Raw genomic sequence first — 27870 nt, forward strand, 5'->3', positions numbered from 1 at the left:
TATATATATATGTATATATATATATGTATATATATATATATGTATATATATATATATATATATATATATATATATATATATATATATATATATATATATATATATATATATATATATATATATATATACTTTTCACTGGGTCACCATCATCAGCTTGTAAAACAATATGTATACTATATATTAACTATATGATATTTTACAAGATTATGATGATGGTGACCAAATATTTAGTGTTTTTAAATATAAAATTAAAAAAAAATTATTTACAATATCTTCGTAAAAGTCTGTTAAACCTATAGGTTTAACTTATTAATTATCATTACAATGATAATTAAAACTTACTATTAAATTGACTTTAAGCAACTACTTGAGAGACCTTTGGATATTAACATTTCCATGGTATTAGTTTAAATTTGAGATTAAAAAAATTTCGTGTGGGTTTAACAACTAAACTGCGCATAGTTAACCATAAAAATTTAAAAAATAATAAGTTATTATAAACCGGGAATTGTAATTTTGTTTAGTTGCTTGTTTGTCCAGTATTTTTATTATAATTCATCACGCTTTCTGAATGTAATTAAGACGTCTTTTAAACGTCCTACGCAAGTCTGAAATATTTTAATGGGTTCCGAAATAGTTCCAGGACGTCCAAGACGCAAACTGAACGTACATTGTACGTTTTCTGTACGTGCCTGTGCCGGCTGGGAACGCTAAATGACGTCTTTTAAAGACGTTTTTTTAGGACGGAATAAAGACGTGTTTTTCAGACGTCTAAAAGTCGTGAATTTAGGACGTTCAGAATTAGTGCTAAATGGAAACGCTAAATAACGTTTTTAAATAACCTAGTTTAGCCGTCTCATTTCGACGTCTAAAATACATGTTTTTACATGACTTTATTCATAGGTAAGGTTAAAATTTATGCTTTCACAGAATTTTTAGAGAATACGTAAAAAATAAAAATTTGCTTAAACTTTATAATAATATTATTGTGCTAAGCTTTATAAATTATATTTTTTTAAACTTCTTCATCCACTTCTTAATTTCCAAGAACCGACTATCAAGTGTTCGATTTGACGTCGTTCACCATTTTTTAGAATCAGGTGCGCGCTTTAGAATATTGCCTACAGCATTTTAAAGTTCTTTTTTGCTGTAGGAATCAGGTAAACAGCCTTAAACCTAAAAAAAATTGTAAAGATAAGAATGTAAAAATAAAGGGCAAAGGAATAAAGAGAACATTTATAATACACTTTATGACGTAATACATATATATATATATATATATATATATATATATATATATATATATATATATATATATATATATATATATATATATATATACAGTATCGGACAAAACAAGTGCAACCAAATAATGCTAATTTAGTTTCTTTATATAAAAGTGCTGCATTTTTTCAATTTAGAGAAATAACTATGTAACTGTTGAGAGACAAAGTTCTTCAAGTTTTATTCATCACAAAGTTCATTATTTATACACGAATATTAATTATTAATAATTAATAAATTATTAATTATATTAATTATTAATAAATTAATCAAAAGTATTTAAAAAAGTTGATTTCCTTCTGGACAAAACAAGTGCAACTTGACAAAATGTTGACCAAGCTGTATTTCGCTATCAATATTTTGTGGCGAATCCTTTGTTGTTGATCACAGCCTTGCATCTTCGAAGCATAGATTCGATCAGGTGATCAATGAAACTTTGTGGGATCGCTGCCCAGGCCTTTTGGATTTGTTCAAACAGTTGATCCTTATTACGAACACCTTCAAAATTAATTCTGCGGTTGACGATCTCCCACAGGTTCTCAATAGGGTTGAGATCTGGAGATTGAGGCAGCCGATCCATCACTGATAGGTAGTTGTCTTGAAACCACTGCTTGACTACTTTTGCAGTGTGTTTTGGATCGTTGTTTTGCTGAAAAACCCATTTTATTGCCATATTCCATTCAGCATGAGGTAACAACATCTTTCAGGGTATTTTTATACATGAAACGGTCCATTATTCCATCGTTTCGATGTATTGGACCTAGACCGTTAGCAGAAAAACACCCCCAGACCATTACATTGCCTCCACCATGCTTCACGGTCTTATGGCAGTAACGTAAATCAAGGTGTCATCCAACAAATGCCATCGCTCCCAATGATGTTGAACTTTGAAATGAGATGTAGCAAACAGGAGTCTTTTCTTCTGGTTTTTTAGTGAAATCAGCGGTTTCTTTGCAGGGCATCAAGAAAACAATCCAACTTCAACAGCACATCGTCTGATTGTTTGGTCTGATACAGGCAGCTCTAACTGCTTTTGTATCTCGACTGATGATATCCAAGGATCCTTCTTGACAATCATAGAATCCTCTCTAGAAGTGGTGGAATGCGGTCTTCCACCTTTGTTATCTGCTGCCAACTTCCCCGTAGAACGATATTTGGAACATAGTCTTGATACGGTCCATTTTTTCACGCGATATTTATCACAAATACTTTTTTGTGACATTCCACTTACATAATCGCCAATAATGTTCTTTCTTAGTTCCAATCCAAGACTGTCGGGAGCCATTTTTGCACTTGAAGTCATAAAAATAATAAAAATAAATTATCACGCTTCTCAAGGCTTACCGTGTTACATTTACCTTGTGATGATACAATAATGTGGAACACAATGTCTTGGTTGGATGTGGACTGTATTGATGTAATGAAACACTTGTTGTATTTCACTTCTTGTATTGATGTTCTTCGATAAAACACTTTGATAAAACTCACTTCGATAAACTGTCTTGATAATACTGACTGATTGACTTTCATATACTGACTGAATTACATGTCGATTTACATGTCTCTTTTATAGTAAAATGAACCTGTGTGAACCTGTTCTGAAAGATTCTAGATGCTTCTTTTCGATGCTTCTGGAAGCTTCTGGATGCTTCTGAATGTTTCTGGATATATCTGGATGCTACTGGATGCTTCCGGATGTTTCTTCTGGAAACTTTTGGAAGCTTTTGCATGCTTCTGGAAACTTCTGGATACTTGCTTTAATTATTAAAAAACTTCCGTGACGTTGACACGGACCAGACTTAAGAAAATGAAACAAACCAAAAAAGTTGCACTTGTTTTGTCCGCTGCAAAATGGCACTTGTCAACAAAATTCTGCCTGTGTGCTGTCACCTGTCAGCTGATTGCTCATGTCATGGCATGCTATGACTCCAGACTCCTGAACTGTTTGCTGTGATAGTATAGTTTGTTTCGTTTTTAAGACATGTAAAATTAGGAACACTTTTTAGCATTGTTCGACGTTGGTTGCAAACGTTTTGTCCAATACTGTATATATATATATATATATATATATATATATATATATATATATATATATATATATATATATACATATATATATATATATATATATATATATATATATATATACATATATATATATATATATATATATATATATATATATATATATATATATATATATATATATATATATATATATATATATATTTAATACACACACTCAAACACATATCACACGCATACACACACACATATATAAATGATGGTATTAAAAATATTTATTTTATAGAAAAATTTGACTTACTTTGAAAAAGACTTACTTTGATAGCATACTCTTCTCAACTGCACTGCATGATGAGCCACCAACATTTAATAACTTCTATTTCGAATTTCAAAAGATAACACTAGTATAAGTGATATGGGGCAATTTAGTGCAAGTTATATTTGGGATAGGATTTTATAGGTGTTGGGGATAGGAATTTATTAGGGATTTCATTCATTGGGGATAGGAATTCATTAGTGTTTTGACCAATTCGATAATATTGTGTATGTGTAAAATGTGCAACATGTATATAATTACAGATCAAAATTTGTTATGTAACTTATGATAGTAATTTACCCTTATAAAGAAAAAAAAACATTCAAGCATAATAAAAAATATACCAATTTTTTTGCAACATTTGTATTGAAAAGGGATTGATCACATTCAAGAAACTCAGCAATAGAATCACACTAGTAAAGATCAAAACTATTTTTAACTTTAAACGTTTTTTATATTTCATAATTCTTTAATTAAGTAAGTAATTAAATGAGCCTATATATTAGTTAATTAAAAAATAAAAACATGCTATTATATATATATATATATATATATATATATATATATATATATATATATATATATATATATATATATATATATATATATATATATATATATACATATATATTTATATATATATATATAAACAACTAATTTAAAATCTTATTAACTTCATCCTTCGAAAAGGAAATCTTAAATGCTCTTCTTTGGAGTATTAAAAAAATAACTTATAAAGAAAAAGAAACCTATATAGTTAAAATAACTTCCAAGATAATTATTACAAAGAAAATATTACTTACATTAATCTTTGTAAAACTTAAAGATTTATCATTGACTTCATATATTTCATTTAACTTTTTTTTTTGGAAAAGCAAAATTTTGAATCACAGACTTTTAAATTTTGAAGGAGCTGAATGAATTAAAGAAGCTGTTACTTATAAAAATATATATATAAAACTATACTATACTTATATATACTATACTTGACAACTCCCTTGAAATATTGTATAAAAATTAACTCAAAAAATAGAGTTACATAATAGAATTTTTTATTTATTATAAAATAAACTATATTACATTAACCATTACATAAAATAAACCATAGCTAAAAACAATGATCTATTTTTTCAAAAGCGAAGGCAAAAATGAAAATCAAGTTTAGGGTTAAATACATTTAATTAAATAAAATTTCTTTAATTTAAAACAAAATTAAATACAAAAACTTCTAACACCTCAATTATAGATTTCTAAATGCATATTTAAATACATATAAATATAATGTGAGTTTTTTAAATACAAAACAAAAATGTAGCATAATATTACTAAATACAAACATGTATTTGACCAATACATATATATGTTTATAAATAAATTATTAATTAATAAGTAAAATAAAATTTATAGAAAAGAAAATTAAGGAGAGCAGTCAAATTTTAACATTTTTTAAGGTTATTTAAGGACTTTTTTTAAGGTTATTGAAGGAGGATATTTTTCCAAGAATATTTAAGGTTTTTAAGGAGGATTGGAACCGTGAATATACATGTCAATAAATAAATGACTACATATTGAAACTTTCTCGGCAAACATTGTTGTCGTGGATTTGCAGTGGACCTATATAGGCATTTTGAGCAGTTAAATGGAATTTAACTCATTGTTTACTTAGTAAATTACTCAAGTGGCCAGCTGATAACATTCCAACAAGTGATATAGTGGTTATTCATGTTATCCACTTTTATCTGCTGCCACTAATGGTCCATTAGGTATATGATGACCAAAAATGCAACCACCTAAAATGCCTATATAGGTCCACTGAAATTCCTTTTTAAATGTTTGCTGTGTTATACATTTTTTTACTAAACATTAAAACTAAAAACCATAAATTATCAAAAGTTCATTCATATAGACAAAAATATTAACTCACTTCCATCTTTAAATACATTCTTCTCATTCTTATTTGAAGTTGGATAAGTAACTAAAAAATAAATTTTATCAAATAATAAATATAAATATTGATTTTAATTACAATTTGTTTTTTTGGAATTTTTAAAGAACGATAAATAAAATAGAGAAATTAATTACATCTATTTTCTAAAGGATTATTTAAAGCAGACTTTGACATTTTAGAAGCTTTTGACTAGAGAATTTAAATAAAGGTAAACCATCAATAATAAAATTCAAAAAAAAATGTTCTTAATACTTGCCTGTATTTCAAAATAAGAGTAATTACAACCACACTTTTCAGGAACAGTTAGTAACTGTTTATATCAAAGATGCAGGGAAAATTTTAAAAACACCTATAGGTATAACTTAGTTATACCTATAGGTGGTTTTTAAAATTTTTCTTGCATCTTCACGAAGTTCCAAACCTTGATTTTGTAATATTTCAAGAAGTTCATTAACTAATGTACTGGTCCAATTATTTTGAATAGCACGATCTAAAAGTTGTCAATTAAAGATATTGAATTCTATTGAATTATCAGGATAAACCCTCTGTATCAATAATAGGTTTTCCCTTCGAAAAATATGATTTATCATGAGATTCTGTGATGTCTAAGTCTTTCAAAATAGTCAGAACTTGGTTCTTGATATAGTATATCAAGTATTAAACTTGATATACTATATCAAGAACCAAGTATATAATTAGTATAAATATATATAGTATATCATATACTCAGTTTTAAACTACTTCTTTCAATATCTGTATCAATTTATGTATCCATATTAACACAATTCTTAAGTAAATACATATATATATATACATATATATATATATATATATATATATATATATATATATATATATATATATATATATATATATATATATATATATATATATATATATATATATATATATATATATATATATTAGCAAGAACCTGTCTATTAGTCGCTTTTTATTTATTAATTCAAGATAAGCTTTTGCTAAGCTTGTACTACTTGTAGCATACATTGTCAAAGATTTTTGCTGATTGTGAATGCATGCGAACAATAAAACCATCAAATTCTGTAGACACTCGTAAAATCTGCTAATTAGAAAAACTAATTAATTAGCTAAAATATAATTTTTTTTTTACAGGAAAACAAGTTTATCTTACAAAGTGTAATAGCACGTGTAAATTTAATTTAATTACAACTTAAATAAGTTTTGCTTTTCGCGAGCGAGGATCTCGTAATAAAACACGTATTAAATAATGTACATAACACAAATAAAACATATCGATGGTATACTGCCAGAACGCACTAAGTCATTTTTCATTGTTTTGACATAATGGCAGTTTAATGAAAAAAATTTTTTTCATGCAATGGTGTATATTCCCATTGTATATTTGAGAATGATCAATAACTTGGTATTATATAGAATATAAGGTCTGGTGCGTTTTGGAAGTGATAAAGCATATAATAAAGAGTGTTTATGTCGACTTAACTCAAAACCAACAAAAAATGACTTAGTGCATTAGTGCAATGACTTATGTCAAATTTGGTAAACATAGCGCTCGTAAAAATATCTGCAAATACCAAAACCAATTTTTTGCAATCCGAAATTTGGTATCCAAAGCAACGAATTAAAAAAATAACACCTTCATAAAAAGGGCAGACATGATATTATTACTCATCCTAACTTTAGACAATATAGCCCTAATATTTTTGTCCAGTAAAAGTGAATTCTGGCCCAGTGGGCCTTGGCAGCCATTGCAACCGAGGTAATGGCGAGAAAGAATCGCAGCAATTATTATAATTAGAAAATGTTTATGATAGTTTATTCAAATATCTAAAAAGCAAATATCTTCAAATTAAGTTAAAACATTTTAAAATATTAAGTTTTACAGTTTTACTATCACTTGAAAATTGCATTGCGACAACATCTCCTTAATATTGATCGATAGCATTTATTTCCGTTTTATAAAGTGTTTAGCTCGCAGAGTTTCTGAAGCAAATCGCCATAGTTTGATCTTGCCACTGGAACTTTTTTTTTAATCTTTTTTAATTTTCGAAAATAAAAAATCTAACACTTTTGAAGTTTTACAAATATTATATACATAATATATGTAAAGATTATACACTATAACAATCAAAAGGAATAGAGCTTTTAAAAAAGCATAAAATTTCTAAAAACATTAAAACACTGGGAGAAATTTGTTGCGAATATGTCATGGATAAAGTTATGTTATTAATGTGCTCAGGTAATTAGTCTTAATAAGCTGCGGATGATCTGGAAAAAAATATGGTCTGAAACTTAATAAAGAAAAAACCTAATATGCCCTGCTACATCAAAAGGTGCTACTGTGGAGGCAAAAAAAAAACATAAAAAACTTTTATATTTCATTTTAACAATTACTTCTTTTTTGCGATATTTATTTTTTGCTATAAATTTATTGGGCCAGATTGAAAAAGTTGAAAATATATTGTGTTAAGAGGCGGATTTGAACCCTACCAAAACGACACCAATGACAGCACTTTAAACCACTAATCTATCGAATTGATGCATTTAATTTAAAAACAAAACATTTTTTAAACTCTTATACCAAGTGCAATTAATCAACACTTTTCAAGCGGTTCTCTAAAATAAGCGCAGCTCTATTGCATAGAAAAGTTGCGGTTATATAAAAACACATATGCTAGAAGCCAAGGTATAAAATTCACTTATTATAACGTTTTATACAGGATTGTCTGTAATATAAGAAAACATTTCTAATAATTACAAGTCTTTTTTTTCTTAAACTATTTTGTTTTAAATTTTTGTATTTATGTTATTGTATTTAAAAAAATTGACAAGATTGAAAAAAACACGAAACATATTGTCTCATCCAAGAAGAAAACTTAAAACTTTGATTTTAGATTTGCCATGACTCTCCCGTCTCTTGGTAATTTCTTTTTGCCAAAATTACTTTTATTCTTAGTTCTTACAATTTGTATAGCGTTACGTACAAACGACTGTAGGTGTAAATGTCTAAAGCATAAGTTGAGTTTGCCGGCGGTATGTGGTGCAGACTTACAAAGACTCTTTTTTAATGGTCCGGTCAGCTAGTATTAATAATAACGTCATAAGCAATGCATTCTCTTATTTAATAATATTGCCATATGCAATAGATTTTCTAGTTTTATAATTTATTAAAAAAGAATTGAGTAGACTCGTTATTTCTTTTTAAGAGTGTTGTGTAACATTTATTATTTTTGATAATAATTTTAGAAAAAGCAATCCTCTGCATCATGTAAGACAATTGGTACCCAGTCATTATTATGGACCACCAAGTGCTGGTTGGGGTGGATTTCAACCAGGTCATACCGGAGGTGGTTGGGGTGTTCCATATTGGTATAAGTAAGTTGTTAAAAATATTTTTAACAAATTAATATTTTAAATTAAAAGAAATAAAAAAATAAAAACTGGTGATTTATCTTTTGTTTATATAACTTACTAGTTTTTATACTTTTTTATTTATAGATCAAACGTGGAAAGGCCAGAAAAGCAAAGCAAAAAAAAAAAGAGTTTAAAGCACGTTCGTGCTTCAAGAAAATTCTTAGTAGCTAATGGATATGCACCTTTTTTAAGTAACAACTTACACGGCTTTCAAAATGAAATCCAAACACCGTTATATAATGGGCGTTTGCAAAATTTTGGTCCGATTGATAACTTGAATTACCCAACAATGAGAGCAACAAATGAAATAAACAACATTGAATTGTTTAACAATCCTCACAGCTTACAACAAATGAATGCTTATTCTGATGACATGAGAAATCTACTTGCTTACCAACCTAATCGAATAATAAGTGGTTCCATAAATGGACTATTACCTAAACAAAATTCTATTTTAACCGAGGAAAAGAATTACCCTAATGAATTCGTTTTAAACAACTTTGCACATAATAATTTGTTATCACATGAAAATCTTGTTCACTCACCAAGTAACCCAGCAAACTCTTTAGATTTCTCAATTTGGCACGGTCCAAATAGTTTAGGAGGTTCTGGATGGGTTGGTAATGGATGGGTTGGCAATCATATTGGATTAAATGCGCTCCATAAAATAATACCTGGACATGGCATTGGTATTCCAATTATACCTAATGACAGGCCTCTTGAAAATATACGCCAATAAAAATTACTATTAAAAAATGTGATTAAATAAATTTTAAAAGGTGTTATGAACATTAAACTTGATGATTTATTGTTCTTATCTTTAATTATATCGTCAGTATGGCAATTCTTGCCATACTGACGTCTCCTTTCTGCAAATTTATTCTTCAACCTGAATGTTAATCACCTTTACAAAAGTTTTACATCAATTTATATAAAATAACTTCCCACAAAAATCGACATTACAAAAACCGCTTAATACATAGTTACAATTAAAATAATTAAGAACTATCAATAAAAACGAAACTACGTAATTGCCATAGAATGTTGAACTATCTACACCAAATTTACACTCCTCCTTGGTCCTTAAGGATTATACAAATAATAATTTTCGTATTTTTGGGCATGCGCCGTTCTCGAGTACTTTGTCGAAAAGGCACTTTTGTTACTTGGAATCCATTTTCGGCTTCACCATTTGTTTGTAGTGCATCGTCTTGACTTGTCTCTACTACACTTTTACTTTGCTCCACATGGTTTTCCGCGTTATTACGTCCATTGTTCGTGTTTATTTCTATTTCGACTTCAGGAATATTGCATAATGTTCGAGTGTCATTTCGAGATCGGTTATGTTTTACATGATACGGAACGCCATTACCTTCTACAACTTGCTTCTAGATGTTTCCAGTTAGTTTTGCTGGCTGCAACTTAGTATGACACTTTGTATTTAGTGGTTTCAACCATACGTTATCACCATTTTTAAACGTTATTTTATGTCAGCTTTTGCCGGAAAATTATCATTTCTCAACCCTTTAACGTCAATTCGATACCTGTATATTTTCTCCATCGGACTTGCATTGTTTTTGTCGGCTGAGACATTCTACCAATATACTGCTTCCTGAATTGAAATTTTTGATCTTTCTGCAAGTCTCTTAATTGTACGATGTTTTCTTTCCACAATTCCATTTCCTTCGGGATAATAAGCAGCTTGAAACCTAATGCGCACTTGCCAACCATTAAAATAACCTCTCAACTCCTCAGTTTTAAAAGTTGCCTCTTTATCTGTCAAAATTTTAGATCGCGTTCCTTGCTCACAAAATATCAGGCGTAGTATACTACAGGCGTAGTATTAGTATAGTGGAACACTGTCATGGAGCCTGTGAAAATAATCACTTTCTTTAGTTTCCACGTCAAAGCCATATTCATTTCTCACATTACAGCATCCAGCTCCGCCATGTTTATGTGAACATCAGACATTTCTTTTCGTAGTCATGTTACGTCCTTTACAGTAGTTATACTAGTTTAAATAAGAGCACCAATTGCCAAAGAACTAGCGTCAACCCATACATCACCCTCATTACCATGTACAGCACAATCGCCATAAGCTAGATTGCAATTTCTCACCTCATTGTATACTTATTGAAGTACATACTTTAATTTTTGATTGGAAACTTCATTGTCCCAACCCTTTGTCAAATTAACGACTCTTCTTTTCAAAAGGTTGCAAACTGCACGTAACTAACCACAAACTGGCAAGTGACCTACTAACTGAAAACTTATTACGCACGTAATCCCAATATACGAACCCCTATACATCCAATCTATTCACCTTCCTTAATCTCCAAATTATATTTTTTGAAATATCTTCTGCCATAATCAAGACTCACTGCTTCCTCATTGAAAAAAATGTTGTCCACGTAAGCGGATGCTCTCCTCATCACCAATTTTTCTTGATCAGTAACAGCACTCACACAGATTTCTTAATCATCGGCGCAAGATTCAATCCCAAACCAAGTTGCGTCAAACAATAATTTTTGTTTCCACACCAACGGTTTTATCAACTGATAAATCACTATACTTGTTTTTGAAAAGATTTTGAGTTACTTGCGAGATTTTACAGATGGCTACAGCTCGTTTTACCTCTGCTGGACACACGGTCCTGAATAGCATGTAGTTTTTTGAACTGCATGCATCACTTTCAACAGATAGTTAAAGTGATGCATGCCCTAAAGAAACGTTGTGTAAATTCAAATTGTCATTATATGCGGTAGTGGTATAGTGGTAAAGCGCTCGCTTCATTAGCGAGAGGTTTCAAGTTCGATCCCCACCACGTCCCTGGTAGTACCGCGCCCAACTTGTTTCTCCGCACAGTAACCTCCTCATCTGTAGTGGCCTTCTCGGCCTTGAGGAGGTGAATAACAAAAAAACAAAAAAAAAATATGGTGCTGAATTACTTATTCTGGATTGCTATCTATTTTAACCGCATTTAACAGCATTATTACAAATAACGTAATAGTGACCTGCCTTTGCTAAATTCTTTCAAATTAAGAGGTTGATTTTCTTTTCGAACGCGTTTTAATTGTCGAATCTTTTCTTCTATGTGCTTTTGGTCAAATCTAGCTTAACATAAGTGCTTCAAATTTACGACGTGCTGCTTAAATTATTTTTAGCTTTAATTGGGTCTGTCTTAAGGTTAAAATTAACTTAGTCCAAGTTAATTTTAACGTTGGTTTAAAGATCGTTGATGGTTTTCGTTCTTTCATCAAAGTTCTTCGTTGATCATCATCAAAGATATTTGTTGGTTAAAAGAACTTTGATGTTCTTATCTTTTGTCTACTTGCTTTTTGTTTGGTTCTATTTTAGTCGATGCTGGAATGACAATTACAATTAGGTTTTTGTTCTCATTGGCAACACAATTAAGCATTTCAGTTAGAAGTCATTTTATATTTAAATTGTCCAAGAAAACAATAGCAATAATTATAATAGCTTTTAATGTTTTTATTTTCATTTACATGTTTCGTCTGATGACGCTCTGTGTTTAGTTTAAATAATAAGAAAAGAAAGTTGGCGAATTTCGGGCAATTTGGTGAGCGTTTGCCGTAAACATGATAGAATCTAAACAAACGGCTTCTAGGAGAATACTGATATCAATTTGAGCAGCCAATAATTTTATCTACAACATAGTAAATAATTTGGAAAACAAATAAATACTTTACTTCGTTTATATGTTTTCAATACGATATTTTTTTTAACGATTTGCAAAGTTGATGAAGTAAAATTTAATTTCGTGCATTTTATTTATATAAAAAATTTAGTAGATTTATTCAATAAGATAAGGTAATTCCTATATAGATTAAATATTTACCTTAGAATTGGAGCAGTTTTTGGAATTTAAAATAAACATGGGACCTGGGGCTAATTAAGGGTCCAAGTAATCCAGTCTTTTTATAAGCTTTTTTAACTTTTAAGGCTGGTAAAAAACCAATTAGAATTATAAAAGACTTGAAAGAATAAACACGATTTGCCTATTGTTATTCTAAAAATGCACTTAAAATATACCTTACGTTAATGCATAAAAGAAAACTAAACAATATTTTGAAACTTTTATAAAACAATATAATAAAAATAAAAACAATCAACTGGTTTATTTTAAATTCAATAACTGTCAGTGTCTGGATTCAAAGCTTTCTGAGAATTGGGTTCTTTTGAGAGAAGCCGTTGACACACATTTTTTCGATTTTGATTTTTTTTTTTTTCACTTTTTTTCTTTACTCCTTCTCTTCATTTTGTTTCTTTTCCCTTTTTTGATCATCTTGTTGAGTTTTAAAAAAACCAATTCTACTGACAGCAAGAGGTGTCATATCAGGCTTCTTTGGATCTTTTCTGCTTATTGCAACATTTCTTGAAGTTTTTAGGTAGTTTTTATATGGAGAATACTGCCAATTCTAGTCAAATGTATTTGATGAAGCGGATGGTTCGTTAGAAATGTTGTTTAAACTGATGGTGGAGATAGAGTGGTCAAATTCAATTCAAAATATACAAAGTTATTATACTCAGTACACATTAATTCTCTAGGAACTAGATTATCAGATGTTGTAGTTGTTAGAATAATAGACGCAGACTGTACCTGTTTGACACAAACGGTGTTCTTTTTGATATCATTATACATACCTGGAGTGTAATTATTGAAGGTTCGTATTTTTGTAGTAGTTGTGGTTTTTATTGTAGTTGCACGTGGTGTTAAAACATCTAGATCACCATCGGGCAATGGTTTAGGTGTGAATATCTTATTTTTATTTGAGTTAGTGTGCAACCACCTATACATAATCCATTACCGACTTGCAGCATTCGCATCATTCTCAACATCATAACCATCTTTTAATCGCCTTTAATATGTTATCAGGACATTTTCTGGTAACAGTGGCTCCATTTATTTTGAGCACCTCAATGAATGAAACATTTTAGTTGTGGGTACAGAGGAAGGCGACAGAGGGGATGAAAACAGCTGCGTTGTCCTAAACGAAAAAATAAGCTGAATAGTCAAATGCTTCTGTATTTAATGGAATAAGTCTACATTTCCTAAATCCTGACACTGTATTTTCCGGTTTACCTTTTGCTTTTTTTCAAGCACATCAGACACAGAAAAAAAGTTTACCTTGGTCATTGCATGTTAGAAAACTGATTGTTAAAATCTTTCAAAACTTCTTTCCAATATGTTTTAAGCGGCCCATGAACTGTTATATCCAAGGGCTGCATTAAATGGCTAGTATGAGCTGGAAAACAATGCAAAATTATTCCATAGCTTCGACAGAACTCGCTGACACTGGCATTCATAGGCGTTGTGTGGCTGTCTATAAAAAACAGTTAAAGGAAAAATAACATATTCCTTTACGGATGGATAGAAGCCACTATGAAAAAAAACAGTCGCTTGAGATCCACCCATTAATGGATACACCCAGCACACTTACGTTGGGCCAACTTATGTAAATGCATCGCGAACGTCGGCTGTTTTCTCCAACCAATGCAAATACAACGTTGATTCAATGTTAGTTTTATCGTATTTATGTTAATAATAATCTTAATAACGACGTGATTAAAAATAGTTAGCAAAATTTGTTGGAAAAAGTTGGATTATATATATTGAATTATTGTTTATCCATATGCATTGGAACAACGTTGGATTTCATAAAGCGGATCAACGTTGTGATTGCATCGACAAAAGGCAGATATATATATATTTCTATAATTTGTAAGAAATAATTTTTCATTTAAATATTTCAGTTAATTATGAAAATATATTTTACTAATACATTTTTCTCTTTCTTATATAACGAAATATCGTCACAAGCAAAAAAAAAAAGCATAATTACTTATATAAATATAAAAATACTTATTCTTTAATAAAATGCAATGTCATCAAGCATAATCAGTATTGTTCGTTTATAGACATGGTTGTAATATGTGTGTATAAGTCGCTTCTCGGCCTGTTATAGTATGTGTGTATATAATATAGATATGCGATAAAAACAAGTGGATCTTCAACCAGAGTTAAAACGGAATGTGTGCATGACCCTAGCCGTCCAGAGACGGCGAAGGTTGTGTGTTTATTTTTTAAGGTCGTGGGTTAATCGCTACGATTTTATTATTTAAACCACGATTATGTATTGAGGACATGAATATGTTTCTATATTTATATATATGCGGCTGTATAGCTCGATTTATTACTATATTTTGTAATTGCGTGAGCGCAATATATTGTGTTATTTTATTGTTACTATAATATCGCTTTGTTACCTCTAAACTTGTAACTTTGCCTTTATTTTAAATTACGTAAAATAGATTTAGTTTTGCAGGAATCTGCTTTTTAAATGTTTTTGGATATCATCAAGTAATAAGGCCCAATAATTTTTTCCGATCCGTTACCGTAAAATAAATGTAACTGCATCTGTGAATTATTATTATTTTTGTGACAAATTCTATTTTTGTAATGAAATATACTGGGTACTATAACTACAGCCTACATGTTAAGTATATTAGCCAAATTTAATGACATAAAAAATTTAATTTATGTGACAATGTCTGCTCCGTTACTGACATTTGCTAATTATTTATTATCTAAAAGCAAAACAGTGTAAGTTACAGTTTAAATTAAAGGGAAAATCTTAGTATACAAATAAATTCAGTACATTGTCTTTTTAAAAAAGGTAAAGCGTCTTTAAAAAAAGAAACTAACTCGACAAAAATCTTTTTCGGATTTAAATTGTACAAATACTGTCCGCTCCGTTACTGGATCATTACCATCATCATTAATGTGAAGAAAGTCGTGGTCGCTCACAACATCATTTGCTTCAATCAACAAGATATTCAAATTTTCATCGAAATTAACCAGATCAATGATATTGTTGCTTAAATGTTGAAATTGGTAATCATTGACATACATTGTATTGGCCGAAGTAATACTTTCATCACTGTTGAAATTCTGCAATATTAAAAAGAAATTCACGGAAGTACTTAAAATAAATTTAATTATTATAGAAACAAATAAATTAGCAAAATAATAAAATACACAAATATTTTTTTACCGTGCTAGTGTTTTTGAAAAACATATATCGCTTTAAATTTTAGCATGTGCAAACTGTAGCCCTTTTACAGAAGCAACTTAAATCTCAATACAAAACATTAAATTTTCTGTCTGTGTGCAGCTGATGCAATTTCATAGTGCCTGTAATAGCCTTTAATGTTTTGGAACGTTTCGAGTCAAAAGAAGTAATTTTGGATCCCTCAATATAGTAAAACTTTATTAATAAATGTCCATTGTTAAGAAAATTATATAAACTTTCTGCATCTGGAAGGTCACAACCCATATTAAGCAATTGATCTGCCTGCCGTTTCACAGATCCTCCTATCGCATCTGGTGCTCCCTTGTCATGCCTACTTTCAAAAAAATTCCAACTGGCTAAATTAAATTTTAATTCGTATATCAATGTAGAGAATAAGAAGAAGTTTTGCTTATTCCTATATTGTGTGGTTGGTCCATCAGAAAAAAAATGAAGATCTGTAATTTGTGGGTTATCTATCTTGAGTTCAATTAGCACGGGTTCCAGATGTGCCCATATAGAAGGAGGATCGTGCCTCAAAGAGTCGGATATAGTTGTAAATGACTGATGCCCATCCATTTTATAAATTACTCCTGTATGCAATGTAGCTTGTTTGTTACTTGCTCCAAAATGTGAAGATTGAATTGCAGCAAAATTCTTGCACACATAGTTCTCAGAAAAATCTATATGTATAACAGCTTCGTTCACATTTACTGTATCTTTTAATTGTTTGTACATTCTGAACTGGTGTCTTATTATAAAAACATGCTTGTATAGCTTGTTTCGAATTGATTCACAGAATTTTAATTTAAGATCTTTAAGTGTTCCACGCTTCACACTTTTCCTGATAACATTTGTTTTCTTTTCTCCCATCTTTTCGTTTTCCTGTTTTTCTTTTTCCCACTGGAACCAAACTATAATACTTTCATCTTTTAGCAATGCTTTTGCTTGAAATTGAACACGAGACTTAAAACAAATGTTACATTCTCTGAACATGCATTCTCTTCTATCAGTACTACAACAAACTTGTTTCACTACTTCTTCAATATTTTTTTCTTTCAAAACACGCAGGTTAATAAGTCACAATGTAATTGTATGTTCTCGTGTTATTTTGCACAGACATGTATCTCTATCTTTAGCTGACGGTTTGCGGACAAAAAATGGACGATAACGAGTAAACGTTGTATATGAAATGTTGTTTCTCGTATATTCCGCGCTAAATTTTTCATAAAGGTTTATTAATGAATCGAGTAGTAGTCGCTTTTGTTTTTTATCTTTATTTTTTGTTACAGTCTGTTTCTTTCCAGTTGTTATTCTAGAATTGTCATCACGTGTAAGAAACTCTCTGATCAAATCCTGTGTTTCAGCATCAAGCGATGTATTACCACGATGGCATTCGCGGTTTGGAGTTGTACTTTTTGATGAAAAAGAAGAGTTTGGGGTTTTATTACCTGCTAATAAATTTGACATCCTGCTTGTTTCATTTGTAAGAAAACCATTTTCTACAGAAGAAGTAGATGATCTATCAGTGGTTGTAGGTGAATTTGCTTGTAAACCAGACAGGAAACTTTTAAGCCTTAACCAACGTTTCTTGTATTTTTGGGCTGAACAATTAGCCGTTTCCAACTCGTCCGTTAATGTTTGTATTTTTCTATAAGCCTTTGCTTTCGGTAAGCAACCTTTGCTCTACCTCTTTGTTTGCGTTCGTTATTCCTACTCAACTCGCGTTCCGGTGACTCTGATAACGATGTTTCAATCTTACTTTTTGCAGCTCTAAATTTTGCTTTCTGGACGCGCCAACAGCAACGAACAATTCGTTTTTTTCTTTCTGATAATTCTGATATCACTTCAACCTTCTTCTGCTCACGCCGCATATGCCAACGTTTGCGTTCTTTTTCACGAAATATGTCTGCATTTTTTTCTAATTGTCTGTCCCGAAACGCTTTCTGAATTTCAGCACGAGATTTCTTTGAAGTTTTCATGTTATATGCCTAGTTGTATTTCTTTTGGAAAAATAGTATAATAACTGTAATTGCTAATACACCAAAAGTTTATTTATTATTTATTTATTATTATTAAAATATATTTCAAGATTTACATTTATTTTAAAAGCCAAATGTATTAGAGTCCAATGTAAATAAAAACCAAACAATAAATGAAATCCTAATACTAAAATACTTACAAATTACTCTTACAATAACTTGAAAGTAAAAGAACGCAGCGTACATAAGGTAATCATATTTAACGCTGCAAGGTAATCATATTTTATCGCTGCAGTGAGTCCCTAATGGTTGACGTGTTTATTTAATGCAGAAAATAGCTTAGTTTAAAGCTTTTGATTTTTTTTATCTTCGTGATGTCAGCTCCGTTATGTTGTTGTCAACTCCTATATTAAGAGGAAATCACGGAGTTGACAGTAACGGAGTAGACAAAATTATACATAATCAATAATATCTCATTATTACTCATTGGAAAACATCTTTAAAATCTTTTATTGCTATATTGTCCAAAGATTTAAAGAGTACTAAAACACGCCATATAAAAATTTGTAATTTAACGAAATAAAAAAGCGTAACGGAGTAGACTTCGAATAAAAATATCATTTTTAAAATAAGGTAATTAAGCTCTCATTTTTATATAAATAATGCTTGCAGCACGATATAACTTTAAATGTTAATAAATTCCACAGAACTGGACTTTTTTTCATTATTTCAATTAGTAAATAAGTAACAACTACAAACCTGTGACTATTTTAGAATGTAATAACGGAGTGAACATAAAATGTGGGGACAGCAAGTTTTTGACAAGAGCGTCAACAGGATAAGGTGTAAATTAATATATGTATTAAAATACCATATATTAGCATGTCTAAAGCACCAAATTATGTCCCCGATTAGCCTTAATACAAAAGAAAAAAAACTATTGAGTATAACAATATAGTCCTAAATGCAGGACATCTACGGAGTGGACATTTTTGATAAACAATTGTGCACACAAAATTTTAAATTTTAGTTGGAACTATCCGATAAAATGCTAGTTTATATTAACGATAAGTATTACTACCCACGGTGCTGTTTTTTATGTTACTTGTACAAGAGTTACGTTTTTATAGCTGTAGGACAAAATTTCAGTAACGGAGTTGACGGAATGAGAAAATGACTCATATGTGTTGTTGAAAAAAAAAAATGTGTGGATTACAAATTCTGGATGGGTTTGCTAAAAAAAGTTATACTCTCGGCTTGTTTATTGACTTGTCAAAAGCCTTTGACACTGTTGATCATAGAATTCTCTTGTACAAACTAAAATCATATGGAGAAATAAATAGCAACTTAAAATGGCTGCAAAGTTACCTTAAAAATATAAAACAAGGAATATCTTATGATTCAACGTGTACAAAGTTAGAAACAATAAGTTGCAGAGTTCCTCAAGGCTCTATTCTTGGACTCTTACTATTTCTGGTTAACATAAATGATATTTATCTATCTTCAAACATGCTTAATTTTGTTCTTTTTGCTTATGACAATAATCTTTTTTATGCACATTCCAATATAAAAACAATTTTCAAAACCTAAATGACTGGTTCAATTCAAACAAACTCTCTTTGAATATCTGTAAAACTAAGTACATTTTATTTTATCATCAATCTAAATCCGATGACTTGCCTCTGCAACTTTCTCAGCTAATAATAAATAACAATACAGTAAACAGAGTTTCATCACTTAAAATCTTAGGAATTATATTTGATGAATTTCTTGATGACATCTTAATTGGAAAAATCATATTACGCTAGTTGAAAACAAAATTTCTAAAACTATAGACATTATGCATTAAACAAAACACCTACTAAGTAAAAAATGTTTAATACGTTTATATTACTCCTTTATCCATAGCTACATAAGCTATTGTAATATTACTTGGGCAAGTACTTGCCGTTCAGCATTAAAAAATATATATATTAAGCAAAAAAAAGCCAGTAGAATTATATGTAATGTGCATAAATACGCCCACTCCAAGCCGTATTCCGGGAAATAAAAGCTCTTAATGTCTATGAGTTAAACGTGTTCCAAAACTTGTTATTCATGTTTAAATATCAAAACGACATGCTTCCAAAGTTCTTTTATAACCGATTTCTAAAAATTAATCATAAATACTTAACGAGGTGCTCTATCCATAATTTTAATTTACCTAAGTGAACTCTTAAAACATCTGATTACTCAATTTCATATTGAGGGCCTCGTTTGTGGAACATGGTGCTTAATGAAAATATGAAAAGTATAACTTCAATAAATTGTTTTAAAAATATAGTTAAACAGTATTGAATTAACAGACACAAACATATTTTTGTATTTTTAAATGAAAAAAAAAAAAATCTTGTAATATTTCTTACTATACTTATTTAATTTTTGCAATTTGTTGTATTCTTATTGTAATTATGTTTTAACTTGTTTAATATAACGAGTATTTGTAAATTTATATAATGAGAACTTTGTAAAAAATATTTTACGCTTACTGTAGGGGCTTGGTGACAAGACTTCTGTCTTCTACTTGCTCCTGTCGTTTTTAACTTTTATTTTATTTAAATTTTATTGATAAAAATTGTACAACAAGATCGTTGTAAAATGTTTATAAATGACAAAATAAATGTTTCTTAAAAAAATACTATCATACTCAAGTGAGTATAGTACTTTAAAAGATACTCTTTTAAATAGATTAGAAAGGCCAACATCGGATATAAATGTGTTAGCTTCGATAGAAGATGCTGAACTTGATAGATTCTTAGAAGATTTACAACTAATAAGAAACGGCACCATGATCGAAATTGTCATGAAAACCGAGCAAACGAAACAAATGCTCCTTGATAATGGACTGTCAAGAATTACAAGAATTGTGTATCTACTGTAAAAGAATTGTGGTATCTATTGTTAGTTTACCAATTGAAAAAAGAGGGTTTCCTGCTGGGAAAGCACTCGAGGAATAAGGATACGAAACACATATCCGTACCAAACCCATATATGTAAAACACCTAAAAATAAAAACCCTTACTATTTGGGTATAATAGTTGCCGGGTTAGACAACTTAAATAAACCAATACCAAGATATATTAAGCTTAAAGGGTACAACTTAAGAGTTATATATTCAGGACAGATGGAAGCAGGTGGAAGTGTACCCAAAAGCAATAAAGATCTTAACGAACAACCAGTGGAGATAGGTAACTAATTAAATCACCTAAATATAAATAAAGAAAATTCGCTAATACCAACTGACTTTAATATATTAACGGAAGATAATAATATAGTTATCGATAATGAAACAAATTCAGCATGTTATAACCATGGAACAAAAAAACCGCAAGAAGTAACGAAAGAAAATGAAACATCAAACAAAGAACCTAAAGAAGACCAAAATAATATTAAAACCTTATTTCAAAATGTTAGATACGAAGAAAGTAAACAAGCTGAAGAGGACGAAATAATAATAAAAGCTCCACCAAAATATAAAAATGTAGAACATGTTTCACATTTTTATATTTTGGCAACCAGTTCTTATGGAAACAATTTTCCATAAGAACTGGTTGGAATTTATACATTAAACTAATTGATAGATTTAACTGTACAAAGTATGACTTAGAAAAACTACAAGCTTATAAACAATTTGTATGGCTCCGATATAATGAAGAACAACAAAAAGAAAGCAAACGATTGGAAAGAGGAGAAGTAAATAACATAAAACAACCAGAAATATTTAAAGATATGACAGCTGGCGAAATGTTTGCCGTTAATATGTATGATAATAATTATCATAACGAACGACTATGTATAAATAAGAAAGCAGAGTGGAAACAACACTGGAATGAAAATGCAAAATTTATTTAAAAAGTTGAAAAAAAACGGGAAGAAATGGAAGAAAATTGAAGACTTCAACAAGAACACGAAAGTCTTCTAGCCAAAAGATCAAAAATTGGAATTTAAGAAATATTTAAAATCCATAAATATTAAAAATTTAAAAAAATCTTTATAAAAAATTATTAAAATTAAAATAAAAATTAAAAACTGGAATTCCGAAATAAAACAAAATAAAACAATTCCTGAGAATGTGTTGCCTAGTTTTGGCTAAGTAGCAAAACATAAACAACCCTTAAATGGGCTATAAAAGGAGCGTACGCTCTTTAAAAATAAATAGACCTGTCACCTAGGGCCCTGTGTGTGTATATATATATATATATATATATATATATATATATATATATATATATATATATATATATATATATATATATATATATATATATATATATATATATATATATATAGATAGATAGATAGATAGATAGATAGATAGATAGATAGATAGATAGATAGATATAAGTACGTATAAATATATAAGCTTATATAAGCGTACCTATGTATATATGTACGTATAATTATATAAGCGTAAAAATATATAATGTTTAATGTGTCATATATGTAGGTATAAGTATATAAGCATATAAATATATAATATTTAAAGTGTCTATATATACACTAAAATATAATACAATTAAATTTAATTCAGATATAAGTTAAATATAATGTTGTGCAAACGTAAAATATAACGTTGAATCAACTTAAAATACATACGTTTCGCCAACGTAAAATGCAACGTTGTGCCAAAGTAAAATACAACGTTGAATCAACGTAAAATATTACAGCAAAGTTGGCAATGCCAACTCAAAATACAACTTTGGGGCAGCGTTGTTTTTTGATTGATAACGACGTCGTATTTGTAACCAAAATGGTAAAAAAAACGTTGGCGGTCGATAATGGGCCAACGCAACGCGCAACATTATTCTAACGTTATATCAACGTATGTGTGCTAGTTGAATACCAAAAACATAATCAGATGGGTTCACGCGATCTAAATTGTAACGAGGCTGAGCTTCTGGAAATATAGCCAGATATTTTTGGAAATTCCCATCTCCGGATACACAGCCGAAAACCGTTATTTGTGTTTTTGTGTCAGGGGCAATGCGATAAACATTTTTTATACCTTTTGAAGCAATTATTTTAAACCTTCTTAATGTTCCTACCAATAAAAACCCTGCTTTGTCTTAATTAAACGTTCTACTTAAATTTTCTGATAGTAGGAAATCTGAAGCATTTATTTGGTGTTCTTCATGCAAATAATTATCTAGATCAGTAAACCATTGCCTGATTTGAGCATGAAAAATGTTTCGTCGCTGCTGGCCCAAATTTTCCGGGATTCTCTTTGCAAGTTCCGAATGCCTTTTAAAAAACCTGTTAATATAAAACAAAAAACAAGTTTCAAATTGAAAACTTATTAAGCTAGAAGCAGATTGGGAAAAGATCGAGCCACAATGTTGAATAATCTATCAGCTCACATATTTTTTAATAGACAAACCATGAACCGTTGGGGTATAGGTATATCGCTGTAAACCAAACACAATTGCCAAAACAATAGGCAGTTTTAACTTGTCATTACCTACTTTCAAGTAGTTAATATCTACATATTGCAAGTATTAACTGTAATGCAAAAAATAACAGTTATATATATGTAGCGCATATTTTTTAATTGTTACTGTGCCAGTAAGTTAAACTCGCCTGGCCATACTGCCTCTGTATTAAGCAGATATAAAACATTCATAAGTTAATTAGATTTAAAGATTTTGTGTCATTATTTTATATTCAAAAAATTTAAAAGAGCAAATTATTCAAGAACTTTCTATTGGCTATGACATTGCTTTTTTTTTATCGTTGAGTTGATATTCTGCTATATAATGCTGTTCTTTCTTGTCTGAAGATTTTTCACTACGCTTGGCTTTAATCAAAAAATATTTTATTCTTGCTTCTTCCTCTTCTTCTAAAGCAGGTTTGCGACCTTGAAGTAAAAGTATTTATGTATATAAATACTTTTATTTATATACAAAAATATATGTATATATATATATATATATATATATATATATATATATATAAGTATATATATATATATATTATATATAATATATAAGTGTATATATACATATATATAGTATATATTCTGTATATAAGTATATATTATATATATAAGTATATAAGTATATATATATTATATATATATATATATATATATATATATATATATATATATATATATATATATATATATATATATATATATATATATATATATATATATATATATATATATATATATATATATATATATATATATATATATATATATATATATATATATATATAGTGGGGGAGAGCATTTAACAAGAAGTTCACGCCTCCTTCCGTACCAATGTCGCTTGTTGGGCTAGAGCTGGCATCGAACCTCGAACCTCTGGGTTCTGAGCCAGAACTCTAACCACTGCGCCACGCCTGCTCAATTTTGAAGGAGAGAATTTAAAAAGCCTTAAATTAATAAATAAGTTCGTTGTGGGAGTGTATGTACTTATGTGGTTTAAAATTAAAGTCAAGCACAGGTTTATTGAAGGACCGAGACACATTCTTTACCAGCTTAGCCTTCTGAAACATCAATTAAGTTAAGCAGTTGCATTTTTTATGCTATTAGTTTGACGTTTAGAGTGGTATGCTTCCTCTGAGACCATCATACAGACCGTGATCTGCTCAGAGAATGTAGAGGAAACAAAGAACGGTATAGAATTAGTTTTGAAAATCAGATGCCCTGGTGACGAAAAACCTCAAACAGGTGATAAAAATGTGAGAGCTAGAAAAACTCCAGAAATAAAACCTGATGCAAGAACACATATACGGCTAATCTACTATGAGTCTATTCTTACATGCAGTCAATTGAAAGACCAGTTAAACAGGTAACTGAAGCAACAAGCAAAATTTATTCTCATTAAAAAAGGGATGGTTAAAGAGAGGGCAGGATTATTCATAAGCAGCCGTGGCGAAGTGGTAGAGCAGCCGTAACGCAGTGGTAGCGCTCTTGCCTCAGAAAAGTAAGGTTCGAGGTTCAAACCCCACCTCTGGGCAGGTTTTGTGATATCGGTTGAGAAAGAGGCGTGAACTTCCTATTTAAAGCTCTTCCGCGGTACTCTGTCATAAGTCCGAAAGAACTTCTTGGGGCACCTAAAAAAAAAATAATAAGAGGGCAGGATTAATCATAAGAGGGCAGGATTTATCAAGACAAATGATAAAAAAAGTGTAAATTTTGTTTTAAAAAAAAATTATAATAAAAAGAATTCTCATTTTATTAAATAGATAACTAAATGGTAGAAACTAAATAATAGAAACTATTTTAAAAGTTTTGATAATAATAGATAAAAAAAAAAAAAAAGTTTAAGCCGTCAAAAATATACAACCACAAAAAAAAATTTGCAATTCTTGTATGAAATTTTTCGCGAATATATATGAATGAACAATCATTTCCGATTTTAATCATTTCGAATTTTTTAATATAAGTTTTTTTTATTACTTTTATATAAAAATACAAAGTTAAAGAATACAGGGTTTTCAATCCAGAAGAAAAAACTAGTATGACACACCCTAATAATTATATACCTATTTTGCGAGGGAAAATGGAATTTCTGCAGATCCATCGGTTTTTTTAAATCTTATTTTTAAATCAAATTTGGAAGGTATTTAAAAATAACATTTAAAAATTGAGAAGTATAGGTTTAATAAAAAAATATTTATATTTTCAATATAAACGCGATGTCAGAAAACTAACAAAGTTTACAAAACAAACTAACTCAAAGAAAACTCAAAAAAATGAACAAAAAAAACACACTGCAAAAAAGTTAAATCATTCTACTTTTTAAAAAAATTTCTATGCGAATAAAATTATTTAAAATTAAGACTACAAAACACTTTTTAACAAGACAAACATTAAGCAAAGTTAAAAATATGTGGCACGGAATCTGATTGAAGATTTCTTGATAAATTATGAGGATTGTCAATCGTACATACTTTATGAGAAATGAATGATCAAATTATGGTAGTGTCTAGATCATATTTAACTCGCAATGATTTTAAGGTATTAGTATTTTGCCGAACAATGAAATAGTGGACTGGAATGCTGCCTTTCCAAACCAAAACTCTCCAGTCGATGTGTGTTCACTTTGTTTGCCCATCCCTAAATCAGTCGTTGTACGTACACTCCACTGCGCCTACCCCTAAATCAGTTAGATATACTGTACACTCACTACCTTAATCCCTAAGTAGTTTAGCGATCGGCAAATTACTAACCTCGTCAAAATCATTGCGAGTGGGATATGATTTAGGCACAACCTCAAATTATAATTAAAAAACTAAAACTTAAATTTATACCAAAAATTAAAATACAGAAAGTCATAAATGTCTTTACTGCTAAGTTTCATACATTTAACTAGTGCTAAGTCTCATATTTGTGGAATATATTATTATAAAAAAAATTCTTAAGGATTGTTTACTTCTTTTATAATTATAAAAAAATTATACATATATATATATATATATATATATATATATATATATATATATATATATATATATATATATATATATATATGTATATATATATATATATATATATATATATATATATATATATATATATATATATTTAATAATATATACATATATATATTTAATAGTATATAAAAAGTTTATAGTATATAAAAAATCGGAATTATATGTTAAAAAGATATTATAGAACTATAAAAATAAGTGAACTCAGAAAATAATAATAATAAATATATACTATATATTTTTAACGGGGGATTTACTACAGTTATTTTTTGAGCTCACTTATTTTCATATTTTTTGAATGGAGATATATTTTCATGCTTACATTTAAAAACTAATTCCAATTTTTTTTTTAATAAACATTCAAGGTTCGCATAAGTAACTATATCAAACTTTTCTTGTAGACATAATATGCAATTTTTGGAAATACTATTGTATACAGGTGCTGTTTTAAGGATAGACCAATTTAATATAAAAACATCAATACTTTTATCCTTCAATTCCCATACATATTTAGGCAGCATGGTGTCTTTTGAATACTTTTTATTTCTAAGGGATTGCTTTTGAATAACAAAATGTTTTTTCCATTCACCCTCTTTTAAGCTAATGTATTATTTATCAGGTACATTCTTAGAAGAAACAACACATTTATATATCACATTTTTGATAAACATTTTCCACTCATTGGACAATTGCTTTTTTTTGTTTATAATTACAATTTTCTGTAATTTTTTCAATATGAAATATATAATAATTCAAATATTATGTTTATTAGATATGTTTTTGTATTTTACACAAAAAGTGTTCAATGCTCTTGAAGAGCCAAGCAGTAAAAAAACACTTATCTAACTTGAGCTTCTAGAACCTTCTAGCTTATCTTAGTAAGTTATTGAAAATTTAGTTATGGATTAAAGCTATGCTTCAAATGAACCAAAACTAAAGTTTCTGAAGTTACTTATGTTTATTGAGTATGTTGCTTATGGCTTTTATTTCTTATGTGCTACTTTTTCTAAATTACTGTTACCCTCTGTCAAAGTTCTTTTTTGAAACATAAACCTTGATAAACAAGGCTGCTGCTTTGAGAATTATTTAGAGGTTTATATTACCAATTACTTGGTACTTCTGGCTTACAAAGCAAGCAATCCACCTTAAACACAACTGTTGCAATTATTTTCTAAACGAGAGTTATTTGAAGTTGTATAAAATATAAGATTTCTATTGTGTTAAAGTTGCATATTTCCTTTGGAATTTTTTGTCTGTTTTTTAATTTAATTTACTATTCTTATTTTATGTACTGTTTAAATTTTTTTTTTTTTTTTTTTTTTAAGTTTT

The 27870-nt window shown here is 29.2% G+C and overlaps 1 protein-coding gene across 2 annotated transcripts in view; it reads left to right on the plus strand.

Annotated features, from left to right (window-relative positions):
* The window catches only part of LOC100210627 (uncharacterized), a 29245-nt gene extending 19462 nt beyond the window's left edge, over nucleotides 1-9783 (plus strand). Inside the window, exons 5-6 of one of the 2 annotated variants that reach the window (XM_065812635.1) lie at nucleotides 8820-8948; nucleotides 9072-9783. In XM_065812635.1, coding sequence (XP_065668707.1) covers nucleotides 8820-8948; nucleotides 9072-9726 — 784 coding nt within the window. In that variant the 3' untranslated portion in view covers nucleotides 9727-9783. The remainder of the gene's footprint in view (nucleotides 1-8819; nucleotides 8949-9071) is intronic. The other variant, XM_065812636.1, reaches the window with a different exon arrangement.
* Nucleotides 9784-27870: the final 18087 nt, after the last annotated feature.

The sequence above is a fragment of the Hydra vulgaris genome, chromosome 12, assembly GCF_038396675.1.
Source record: "Hydra vulgaris chromosome 12, alternate assembly HydraT2T_AEP".
In the NCBI taxonomy this organism is placed as follows: Eukaryota; Metazoa; Cnidaria; class Hydrozoa; order Anthoathecata; family Hydridae; genus Hydra; species Hydra vulgaris.